We start from the raw sequence: 12298 nt of genomic DNA, 5'->3' as shown, positions 1-12298 counted from the left end.
AGAAAGGTAGCAAATTCTTCTCAATTATTTTAAGACCTTAAGTGTTGGTCCGGCTGGAGTCTTGTATTATTATCGCAGAGAAATTAACTGAATGCTACATTCTAATCAGGCAGCACAGGGCGAAAACCGTAACCTGTGAGCCATGGAGTAAAAAATAAATGTACATTAACTAATCCTTAAAAGCTTTTCCGTTGTGTCTTTCTTTGCACTGAATTAACCCTCTTCTGCACTGAATTAACTCTCTTCTGCACTAAATTAACTGAAAACTGCATTCATCTTAACCAATCAGAACTGGAAATTTTTTCATGTATATTATTAGTATAGGTAATCACATGATTTCGAGTGCAATTTGGAATAAATAAGCACGAGTAAATGTTTTCAAAGACTAACAAAATTGCACGAGCCCGTAGGGCGAGTACAATTTATGGTCTTTGAAAAAATTTACAAGTGCTTATTTATTCCAAATTGCACGACAAAAATCATGTGATTACGTATTAATAATATGCATGAAAAAATTTCAGGTTGCTTATCATAATTATGCAGAAGAAAAGCGCGAGCGTCAAGTGCAAAAATAATTTATTCAAACTCTGCAAGTGACATTGTGTGTACGGTCAAAACAACCGCGTACGATCAAAACAACAGATGAAATGAAACTTTCACATCTTTAATTAAGGCTTTTGACTGTCGAACTTTGATTGGGATTCTATCCTGTCATCAGTCCGGAACGAAGGAGTCACATCCCAACCCACCCACCCTTCTCCTTCGTTCCTTATTCTGTGCCATTCACGTTGAAGACTGACCGGCGGCATGCGCGCGCATCTTATGTGACTCCTTCGTTCCGGTTGATGACAGGATAGAATCCCAATCAAACTTCAACTTACAGGTAAGTCTCGTTTAATTTTGTAACTTTTCATAATGACGCATTTCTGAAGAAGTCTTAATTTATAACACCTTTTTAATATAAGTGACAAACGTTTTACAACACCAGAAGTGTACGTTTCCACACCGGAAGTCAGTTCTTTCATTAACCGGTTCTTACTCGCTACTAGTAGTTAAAGGACTTGCATAAATATATTTTTGTGATTTATCAAAACTTTTATTTTATAAACAATAGAACTTGACTCCAACTAAGGCAATCGTTTATTTCTTAATTAAGGATATCTGAGAATTTGACGGCTAACATTGGCTTGCTTCAGTGACGGTCGAGAGTAAAAATATTGCGTTGTGACGGTTTACGGTCAAAATTTTGGCTATTTGACAGAAGATTACTCGAGGTTTCATGGTCGAGAGCTTTATCCCATTTATCTTCCACGTCAAGATCTGATATGAGCCAAAGCAAGTGAAGCATCTGGAATTCCCATCTCCAAAAGGTTCTTGAAGTTTTATTCTGCTTTATTTGGAGTGGGGTCTTAACCTTCCCGTATCGCTAAGTCGCGTTGTTCTGCCCTTGCGCCAGTCCATGGTCGCATGGTAACCAAAATCTATTCACTGATAAACAGAAAGCGTAAGAACTTCCGTTTGAGGTCAGCTTTTATGATTTGGTGGTAGAATTCAAGATTTTTCCCATTCAAGCTTGGCAGTGTGAATATATCTTAAACTTCACATAGTCCTTCCTACCCTACACCTCTGTATGAAACCTTATGAAAGATTGATATATATTTTGAATTATGCTTCCGACGGATCTCTACCCTTCATTCCGTCTTGCCCTTCGCGGGAAGGTATGCCGGCAACATTCAATTATAGAGGTTTCCAAACATGATCAGTTGACGACATATCGAGCCGGAGGAGAAGCACGGTTTCTAATAGTGTGAACTAATTTTATCGCCTTGGTTTCAGTGACTGTCACGTACCATGCTTGGGGAACTATCACGATTTATCACGATGACCCCCACAACACGGAAATACAACACATTTCCTAAACTGATCTTGATAAAGATTTGGGAAGTGAGAAACAAACTGCAGCTATAAATTTGAAAGTAGAAAACTCTACAAGAAAAATTAATTTCATTTATATGTAAGACAAAAGTGAAACATCACGACCACAACTTTTATTTACGTCCGTTCTGGATTCTTGTAGAGCAAATGAATGGGCAAGTGAAGAGATTATGCTTCATTAAACACGAAAATATCTCCTTCACATTTTACACATGAAAAAGTAAGTGAGACAAATAAAACGGCCAAAAGAGACATTTTTTACATTTGGAAAACGAAAGACAAAACCATTAGTAGTTTGTTCCCCATATGAAACATACATTGGAATTATGAAATTCTCCTGTTTTTATTTAAATGTTTTTTTCCAAACAGCGTGAGAGGAGAACCAAGCCCAATAAAAATTTCCAATTTAAAATTGAAAATATTATTATTCAATATCGGGCTCCTCGGAGATAGGAAGGTGGCACGCTCTGAAAGAGAATAATTTAATTGGTTTCATTGCAATCTAGAGTTTTCACCGCGTTCATACACTTTGGTTTATGACATCCAGTTTATGTAGATGATTTTAGATCACTCAAGTCCACTCAGGAAGTGAAAAATGTTTGCACGTCTTCACGCGGTCCATTGTCAAAAGGGCTTGAAATGAGGAAGAAATGTGCTCACGTGATTCGAGGAATTGTGGGAAGTAATTTGTGCTGACTCCTTCTCGTACGTTATACGCTTTCTCCATAAGGATCCCCGCAAAATGGAGTAAATTGTACTGCGAGAAGTTCCACGGATAAGCCATGGATTATACAGAGGAAGAGGAAACTCTTCGGCTAAGTCCGATACCGAGGGATATTCTGGCTCTGCCTGCGCGAGAGGTTCTTTCATATTCGAAAATTCGTGATCCTCTGTCACTTCAGCTGAACATGGAGGGTGCTTTGAAAAATTGGAAAGATGTGGCCGATATGCTAGGGTATTCTGCAGAGAAGATTCTCGGCTATTTCGCACATAATCCTAGACCAGGATTACTTTTATTGGAGGACTGGATATACAAAAGGAATGGTATTCTAGAGAAACTTGTGAATATCTTGAGCGAACTGGAGTTTTATTCTTCTCAGGACGTAATTTGCGAATGTGTGGAAGGTACCGAGATTTTATCGTAATTTCTTTGTTTTTAAGAACTTCCTCTCATAAATTTATGTCAGCCGATGTTTACTTTGTCTGTTGGTTGTTAGGAAAATAGTGAAAAGTTTTATTTAAAATTGTTGGTTTGATCTGACGTGAACCTTTACCTTTCTTTGCGGATTTACGTCAATCACGATTCTTAGGTTAGAAATTGCGTGGGGAAATTCACTCTCAGCTGAATACTAATCACGCCGTTCTTAAATTAACGATAAATCTGAGATCTATTTCTGTTTCGTTTCAAATACAGCTTTTTGGGTTTATTAATTTTTGATTTAAAGGAAACTCTGGTGAAATTTGTGAATTAAATTGGGTATAATTTGTGGAGAAAGACTAGGTTAAATTCTCCGTAAGGAAGACCGTAATTAGAGCCTTCCTTTTTCCCACGCAGTAAAGCTTTTTGCCTAAATGGAATTGCAAAGCGTGGAACATCTCTATGCTGTAAAAGCGTTAATTTTTAGTTATTATGCTGAAAGGTTTAAGGACTAAATTTACGTTAGTAGATACGAAAATAACCATCTTACTGCAATCGATAACCGGATAAATTAAGCATTCGTCATAGCGCTAATGTTAATTTATGCCATTATCTTTGTTGCACTTATTCTTTGCTTTTCCGTTTTCTCACCACTCTATGGCGAATGTCAGATTATTACATTCATTTGCTAACGATGATATTGAAATTTGTGTTTTTTAACACTTAACCATCTGGTGGACACGACAAGTGTCCCTTGGAAGACTATTAGGAAGTTTTACTGTTTTGTTTACGACCTTGATTAACAGTGATGTTGAAAAGTCCTTTTCGACTCTCAAACATAGACATTTATTGTGCATTTTGTATTTAATTATTTCTAGCTTTGTCTAAAGTAAGGACGTGGGTGTCTAGATATTTCGGAACTAAATATTTGGTACATGACAAGTCATTAAAATTAAGATCTTGAAGTTCATTAGGTCGCTTTTGTCTTCCGCTCCTTGGTCTTTTTAATATTTTTCTCGTGAGATTAGAATCACGCAAATTATTTTCTTTCTTATTTCACTCTGGAAGATGCTGCCAGCTACATTTTGCAGTTTCTTTTCCATGCCTTTTTTTTCTGCATCAAACAAATTCATCATTCCTTTTTCGCAAGTTGAAATTAGCAGTTACTTGATGCTTTGCTCAAACTATTTTTTTTACTCCAATGCCAAGTTCAAAATCAAGAGTTCACATGCCGATCAACTTAACATATAATGATCATATTGCTAAAACTACTTCTAACTGTATTTTCAAACTAGTACAGATCAGCAGGATCAAACACCTTTTGGACAGGAAAACTCTTTTACTTTTGATGAAGGCTTTTGTTTTTAGTACAATGTATTATTGTTCAACTGTATGGGCCAACACATGTCAACGAAATATAAAGAAGCTACAGCTAGTGCAAAACTTTGCTGCCCGTATTGTATTAGGTCTTAAGAAATTTGACCACATCACCCAAGGCATAAAATCTCTTAATTGGCTCACTGTTAAGGAGAGACTTTATTTCAACAATGCTGTAATGGTATTTATAGGTATAAATGTGTAAATAATGTAGTTCCTGACTATCTGGCTAACACGTTTGTCCCACGATCTCGTATTCACAGTAGGGTAACAAGATCATGTAATCTGCTCCACATCCCACGATGCTGCCTGTCCTCTGGGCAACGTGCATTCACGTATCGCGGATGCAAATTGTGGAATAACCTCCCAAAGGACTTAAAAGCAGCTGAGAATGTAAACACCTTTAAGCTCTGCCTACTGAGTGCACTCCTTAGTGGAAATGTTGTGCAAAGATGAATTGTTTCTGTCTTCTATTCTTGTGCAATTTTTGTATTAGTTCACTAGTGTTTTTAACATGTACTGGCCTTTTGTATTTATATTGTATTAGCTTTAGATTTACATATATATATAATGTTACTATAATATTACAATAATTTAATGCAGGCTTTGTAACTGAAAAACCCAGCTTGGGAGTTGCAATAAACGTATATTTGTATGTATGTATGTATGTATGTAACTTGATAGTAGCTCACCCAGCCTGAGTCATGTTAAACTTTGCTAGGGCAACATTGATATAGACTCTTAAATCTAGACTTGTGTAAATGCACAAATCTGGTATTGATGCAATTCTAATAAACAAAAATTTTGTAAAATCAAGCTTAAGGTTACTATTTAGTTGCTTTATAGCATACTAATACTCTTTGTCAGAATTTTATCTTTGGTTCATTTAAGATGAATTTAACTCATCACCTTTCATTAGCATGCCTGAAGACTAAGAGAAAACATAAAGCAACATACATGTATCACCTTAACACTGTATGATCTTTTAGCATCGTAATTACATGTACAATTGAAATGTTTAGCATAAAAAATGCTTGGAAAAGAGGTAACAGTTGACTTAGGAAGGGGACTACAGTATTATGGTTGTTTACCTATTTTACAGCCAATTATGTCATGGAAAATCCAATGTGAAATATAGTGACATTGCTTGGATCCAATGTGGATCTCAGTCAACTAAAACATGGTCTGTAGACTATGATTAGAGATAATTTTTTCCGCTGGAAGGAGAGGAAAGCCTATAAAAAGTAATTTCTGATCAAATCAAAACAATGTGAGATTTATATGTTTTTTTGGTCTTTAGTCAAATTGAGGTGAACACTGGCATAAAATGTTATTTTGGATTGCAAATAAAATGTCCTTTTCCATTCCTAATGTTTTGGGTAGAGGAAAATTTTAATCCTGGTGACCAATTAATTATTTGAGACTCACAAGTAGTGACTGTCAGTTAGGGCACTTAATATTTTGGCCAGTTTTTTATTATTTTCTTGTACTCGCTGTTACATCTCTAGTTACTGATAAGGGGATCAGCCAAACTTTGCAAAGTAACCAGCAGAAATTATGGTTTTTTTTGGGGGGGGGGGGGAGGGAGGGAGGGGTAGAGGAGGCTGGGTGCCCTTATGGTAAAACCCTGTGTTCTATAAGTGAAAATCATGTGTAATAACTTTGTTCTTTTAATGATCTTTTCAGATTATCAAAGAAAGCGTAGTAGTGATGATGATGGAATAGGTGATGTACAGGGAATCCAACTTGATGATGGAGGTTGTTTTATGATTGAGGACATTTCAATTGTTTCAACAACCAACTCGGACTGCACAGACCGCACTTCATATACATCATCAGAGTACTCAACGACTCCAAGCCCTCTACCATCCACAGTTGTGAAATCAAAGGATAAGAGTTATACGGGTAAAATTAGGGGAGTAGGTTCATATTCAAGTAAGTGTGATAGAGAACTGCAAGAGAAGAGCCTTAGTAGCACTAACTTACAAGTACCAAGCAGAGGTGCTGAAGGTGCCACTACTGCAGGCAAGCCTGGACTTTTTAGGTATAGCTCTTGGTCACCAGACACACATCTGGAGAATGAAGATCTGTTACAATCTAACCAAGGTGAAAAGGACTATATGCATTCAAATTCCCATGAACCAAAAAGTAAATTGAAGGACAGAAAGAAATCTTTTCGGAAAAAAATTGCCCACATGTTTTCTACAAAGAGACACAAGAGATCATCTGAACCATCCAACAGTGAAGGAAAGTCCTCATTTGTGAGCTCTGGTGAATCCAGTGTGGATACATCCATGGTGACATCATTCACTGCATCATACTCTTACAGTGAATCGGTCCAAAATCCAAAAGAAAATTTGTCTCCTCTGAAAGTAAAAGAAGCACGGAGGTTGTCAAATTCAGACAGTGTGAGCTCAAGAGAATCTGCAGCTTCCCCAACATCCCCAGGGTACGAGTCAGGATACACGTCATCGCCAGAAGGTATGAAATTTTGACTTTCAGCATTGGTCAAGGGTATGCACTTTAATTGTTTTGTGTCTGGTATGTGGCTACTACAGAAATTTAATCTTGAAAAGTTTTAATAGAAAATAATTAGCCAAAAATCTTTCAAACTAATCTAGAATTCACCACAGGATATGATTAAAAAAAGCCTGACGAAAAGATCCCTTTTTGATGGACACAATTATTCAATTGTTCAGCAATGAAAATAAAATGCTGTTGCACATGTGTAAGCCCAAATTAAAATCACCTAACCATGTTTACCAAAGAAACGCCAACTAACATTTTTTCATATCTTTTATATGATCCAGCCCCCACAGGCTCTGGAAAAACCATCTCCATCATCCACTGTTCGCAACTGGAAGGAAATGCCTTTGAAGGGGAGGTTTCTAAGTTGTACTATCATTTTAGCAAAAACTTGGGATACAAGTGCCATTTGGACAAGGTGGAGCTAGTCAAAGTTGCTGAAAACATGTTCCGCTGGGCTGTGAAAAGTGTCCAGCAGAGTGATTTTGTTTTCATTTGTGTTTCTCCACAACTGAAAAGAATTTTTGACTCACCCCACGAAGAAATCAGTGGCAGTCTTGAAGGTTTGCTCATAAATAATTTTAGATTAATTTTGTAGTTAAAAGAAATAAAATTCCCATGTTCTATTTCTTTATTTTGTATCGTAAAACACTATTGTATGATACATGTGTGTGTTGTGTGCATTGTAGCAAGTAATTCTTCACACAAACATAAGAGTAACTTGTATGTGTGGCCTCTGTAAAAACTTCACTTCTCTAAATTTCCTTTTTTCTTATTCCCCCTTTACATCCTCAAGGTTTTGTGTCACTTGATGTTGTCTTGGTGTGAAGAGATATTGTTAGTACATTTTGCAATGTTAGGTCACTGGAGTTTGAACATCAGGGCTTTTACATTTACAAGGGCTTGTATTAGCCTACTGAATAATAACTATTGCCAGGGCTACATGCTGGTGTACAATTTAAAATTTAATCAAAATGAATGTTGTCTGGAAATTTTTACCCACAGATTTCTCTCGTTCAGCTCATGATATCTTATTTTCAGATGATGAGGCATGCATGGTTCGGCTTGAATCTGATTTAATATTGGCTGAGCTTGCCACAAATGCAAGCAACAGAAAAGGAAAGTACATGACGATTGTGCTGGAAGGATCATCCAAAAGAGATGTGCCAGGCTTCCTGAACTTATATTTGAAGTACCGTTGGCCAGATGACGAACGCAGAATCAGGTGCATAATAGAAGGACTACCTGAGATCATTCCAGTACCTGTAAGCAGTGTCAAGACTGATCCACCTCCTAAGGTGGTTGAGCCTGCCAAAATTCCAAGTTGAGGTTTGTTGAGCATAAAACTAAACCAACCATTAGTTTTGTCCTCTTTACTATGGCGTGCCGTATGGGACAATATTGTTGGCGCAAAAATCAAGTGCAAAAGTTAAATATATATGTCATGGATCAAATAAATATGATGTGAATGGAATATATATGGCATGGACCAAATACGATATAAATATGGGGCAAATGTGTGAAAAATATATATGGTTATTGTGCCCATTGTCAATTTGGTCAGCAGAAGATTGATAAAAAAATATGGGAGAATATTGTTGGCGCGAAAATAAAGTGCAAAAGTTAAATATGTATGTCATGGATCAAATAAATATGATGTGAATGGAATATATATGGCATGGACCGAATACGATATAAATATGGGGCAAATGCGCGAAAAATATATATGGTTATTGTGCCCATTGTCAATTTGGTCAGCAGAAGATTGATAAAAAAATATCGTGGTGGCCCGTGACAGGATTGATGATTTAGAGCAATTTTTCAAGAGCTCTATTCCATCCCTTTTTTGTCAAGCTCGTAGAAATCTTCACTCTGAAAACATCAACATCTTGGAGTATTTTGAATGCCGATTAGATGATCATGCATACATTGTTAGGTGTTTCATATTTGAGTGGGAAGTGCAAAGCACTGGCAAAAGTTTACTTGAGCCACTTTATCTCTTGTATGAAGAAATCATCGGCTTAAGAAGTCAGTTTCTAAATATTTGTTGCATGCTTTGAGGCTCCTCCACTTTGAGAATGGCTAACTTCCTGAGTTCCTGCTCCAGAAACTGCTGTTTGAGTTGGAGTTTCAGGGTTTGAACTTGAATTATCGAAAGACCTAGCTTGCAAGGCTTCTTTGAATTGAGGATGATCTATAATCTGTTGAACAAGTAAGTCAACAGTGGGGGTAGAGTTCGCAATAATTATTCAATTCCTCGATCAGATGCCAAGTTTTCCCGCTTTCCAAAATAACGCCGCTGGCCAAAGCGATAACGGGCACAATAGCCGTATATATTTTTCTTACTTTTGTCCTATGTCATATGTTTATTTATTCAGTACCATATATATCGACTTGGTCCATGCCATATATACATTGCACATATATTCTATTCATATATTTATTTGATCCATGCCATATATATGTAACTTTGCATTTTATTTTTTGGGCACACAATATTGTCCTATATGGCACCCAATACTTTGCTGTAGAGAATCAGAGAACTGTAAGGTGTGTGAAACATCATGGCTCTAGAATGCAACAAAGAGTGACTATTTGCAGCTGTTCCTTTTCTGCTTGATGAAAGGCCTCAGGAGAGTTTTGATTACCAGCCCCTTTAGTTTTCTTTCCATAACTGAAATAACCAAGAAAATAGCTACTTACCAACTAGTTCATAGTTTTAGGTACACAAATTAACAGTTAAATTTTAAATTTATTTATCATTGAAAAAAAGATAATTAAAAATGAAAAAAAAAAAAGGAAATAATAATAAAAAAAAACCAGAACAAAACAGGCTTCATGTGAAAAAAGTTTGGGTGTCTGCAGTAAAGTTACAAGGCTACACTAGGTGTCTTACTCTTGTGCTGTAACAGAGTTTTCAAGTGTACCAAGTGTAGAAATCCTATCATTGACAACTTAATAAATGTGAAATTGTACTATTTTATTCTTTTCCAGGGACGAAGAAACAAACAGGATTTCTGTACCTGTTAGAGTCTCACTGACAAGCATTATTTGGGGAACAGAGAAAGACAAAGAAGCCACCAATTTTTTCATTGTAGATTGACAATTGATTTAATTCATACTTGGTGGGAGTATGCAAAATTATATGATTGTATACTGTAAAAATACTGTACTGTACATGTAGACAAGGGGTAAGAGCCCAGGATTGTGTAGATATGTATTCACTTCGTAATACTAGCATGGTATCATAAGTGATATCAAAGTATAACAAAATCTTGCTCATGATCAAGATATTTTATTCCAGTTGCTACATGTATTTTAGAACTTCAGGTTTAAATTAGGAATGAAGCAAATTGTATATCCTCTTTTTACTGAATGAAAGGCTATTGCATATTGACTTTTCAGTGCTTTTAATCATTGCTCTTCGCCAGAATATTTTTGTACTAAAATTGTAGAGAGAATTTCAGTACTGATCATTCATGGAAGTAATAATGTTAAACTTCATCTTCATATTTCAATACACCTTTCTGTACAATGTAAGATCTTAAGATTTTTTGATTGATTCCATGTACAGGTCATGATATTGTGTTGAGTGCAAGTGGTGTGGATTTTTATTCGGATCAGAAAATCATCATTTTGAACTGTTTTTGTCCAGAGTATGGAATATCTTTATTGAAAAATGAAATGCTTTTAAGAAGATTCTGTACATATGTTTTCAGGAGGAAAGGATGACTAATTGTGTAGATAAAAGCTAAGATGCATACAATTGCTTCTGCTTGCTCAACTTGCAGGAAAGAGTGGCATGGGAGAGAACATGGGCTGTATGAAATATGGTCCCACTACTGAATAGTTATTTGCTTCTGCTTGCTCAACTCGCAGGAAAGAGTGGCATAGAAGAGAACATGGACCGTATGAAATATGGTCCCACTACTAAAAGTTTGCTACATTTTGAGCTACATGTTGTAGGCATGAAGCAATGCAGCCATAGTGAATGCTGTAAAAGCACACATATGTAAAGTTGACCGTATAAATTATGTATTTTGCAGAATCAGGCTGAATAGGTTCTTCAGCAGGTCCCGCACTGTTATCTTTTTTGTACTGTGTGTCATACAGTGAGGGTTCAGTTACTTTTATATATATGATTGACCCAAAAAGTCAGCTTATCTCAAAAAGCAGCAAGAAGCTAGTAAGTAATGTACAGTTGCTACTATTTGGAATAATTATTTTCCCAAGGTGCATTGAATATTTTACAATAATCCTATGAGTCCCACAGTGTGTTATTTCAATGGTTCATGGTTACATTTTTCGTTCCTTTTGATGCTTAGTGTTTTTATTACTTTTTTTTTTTTTTTTTACTTGAAATGCCCCGCTGGGCTTGAAGTATTTAAAAAGCATTGATTTGACCATTAAATGGTCTCGTGATCAAATTCAAGCGTGCGTACGTTTTCAATAAGCCGTTTGCTGTGTGTTACTTTGTGTTGAAGAATGTTGTTCAAGGAAGCTTTTCACTTTGCATGAACCCTTGCAAGCCACTGTCTCATATTTCATTCGTACTTAACTCTAATTTTGTAAGGAGCAATGGTCTTAATATACCAAATAATGACCGCGTCCATGATATCTGAATGTACAAAGTAAATATTGTGATTAAACTCGGCTTTTCAAACTCCTTGGACAGGTGCTATAGAATGTCAATCCTCAATTATACACAACCAGACAATTGTACTCGCCCCTTATGGTTTGAGAAGTTATTCATATGTAAATATTGATTTAATTCATTTTGCTACTCTTCACCTTTGATGTTGCAATTAAATCCTGACTTTAAGCTCCCGCCCGTTTATATTTAAACATTCCGTCTCTGTATGTAATTCAGGAATGTCTTAACATTAACATTCGGGCACGTGATGCGTTGCACTGTATGACGGGTAAGACCCACCGGATGTGGCTCAGATGTACTAAAGCAGAGACTAGGGAGAATTGGGAAGTGACCTAGATTTGTCAGGACCAACTGACTACTGAGAATCAAAATCTTTTGCAAATCTAGTGTTAAAACAAAAATTTTGAGGACCAGCGGTCCATTCACATGGTAGAGCCCAGTCTCCTCGCGTCAGTGTATATTTTAGTTTTTGCGCGAAAAGTCCCATCAGTGTTACGTAGTTGTCGTTGTATGTCCGTTATGCTTCGTCTCGAGTTCTTTTAGATCCAAACCATCAGGTATGTTTTTTTTAAGCTTTCATTTCGCCGGGTTTTTTTTGTCTGTTGTCATTCGTTGTCGGTCGTTAGATTTAGTGTAATTTGATTTTGTTAGAGAAAACGCCAGTCAGG

General features: G+C 36.4%; 1 protein-coding gene across 1 annotated transcript; it reads left to right on the top strand.

Annotated features, from left to right (window-relative positions):
- The first annotated feature begins 860 nt into the window (after positions 1–860).
- LOC111321396 (uncharacterized) lies at positions 861–11642 on the top strand. The gene is made up of 5 exons (XM_022924261.2): positions 861–3060; positions 6137–6931; positions 7261–7539; positions 8018–8305; positions 9971–11642. The coding sequence occupies exons 1-4, from the start codon at positions 2718–2720 to the stop codon at positions 8302–8304; spliced, it is 1704 nt and encodes a 567-aa protein (XP_022779996.2). The 5' UTR covers positions 861–2717; the 3' UTR covers position 8305; positions 9971–11642.
- The last annotated feature ends 656 nt before the right edge of the window (positions 11643–12298 follow it).

The sequence above is a fragment of the Stylophora pistillata genome, chromosome 10 (genome assembly GCF_964205215.1).
Source record: "Stylophora pistillata chromosome 10, jaStyPist1.2, whole genome shotgun sequence".
Taxonomy (NCBI): Eukaryota; Metazoa; Cnidaria; class Anthozoa; order Scleractinia; family Pocilloporidae; genus Stylophora; species Stylophora pistillata.
The sequence above is the reverse complement of the archived record's forward strand: the minus strand, read 5'-3'. Positions and strand labels throughout refer to the sequence as shown.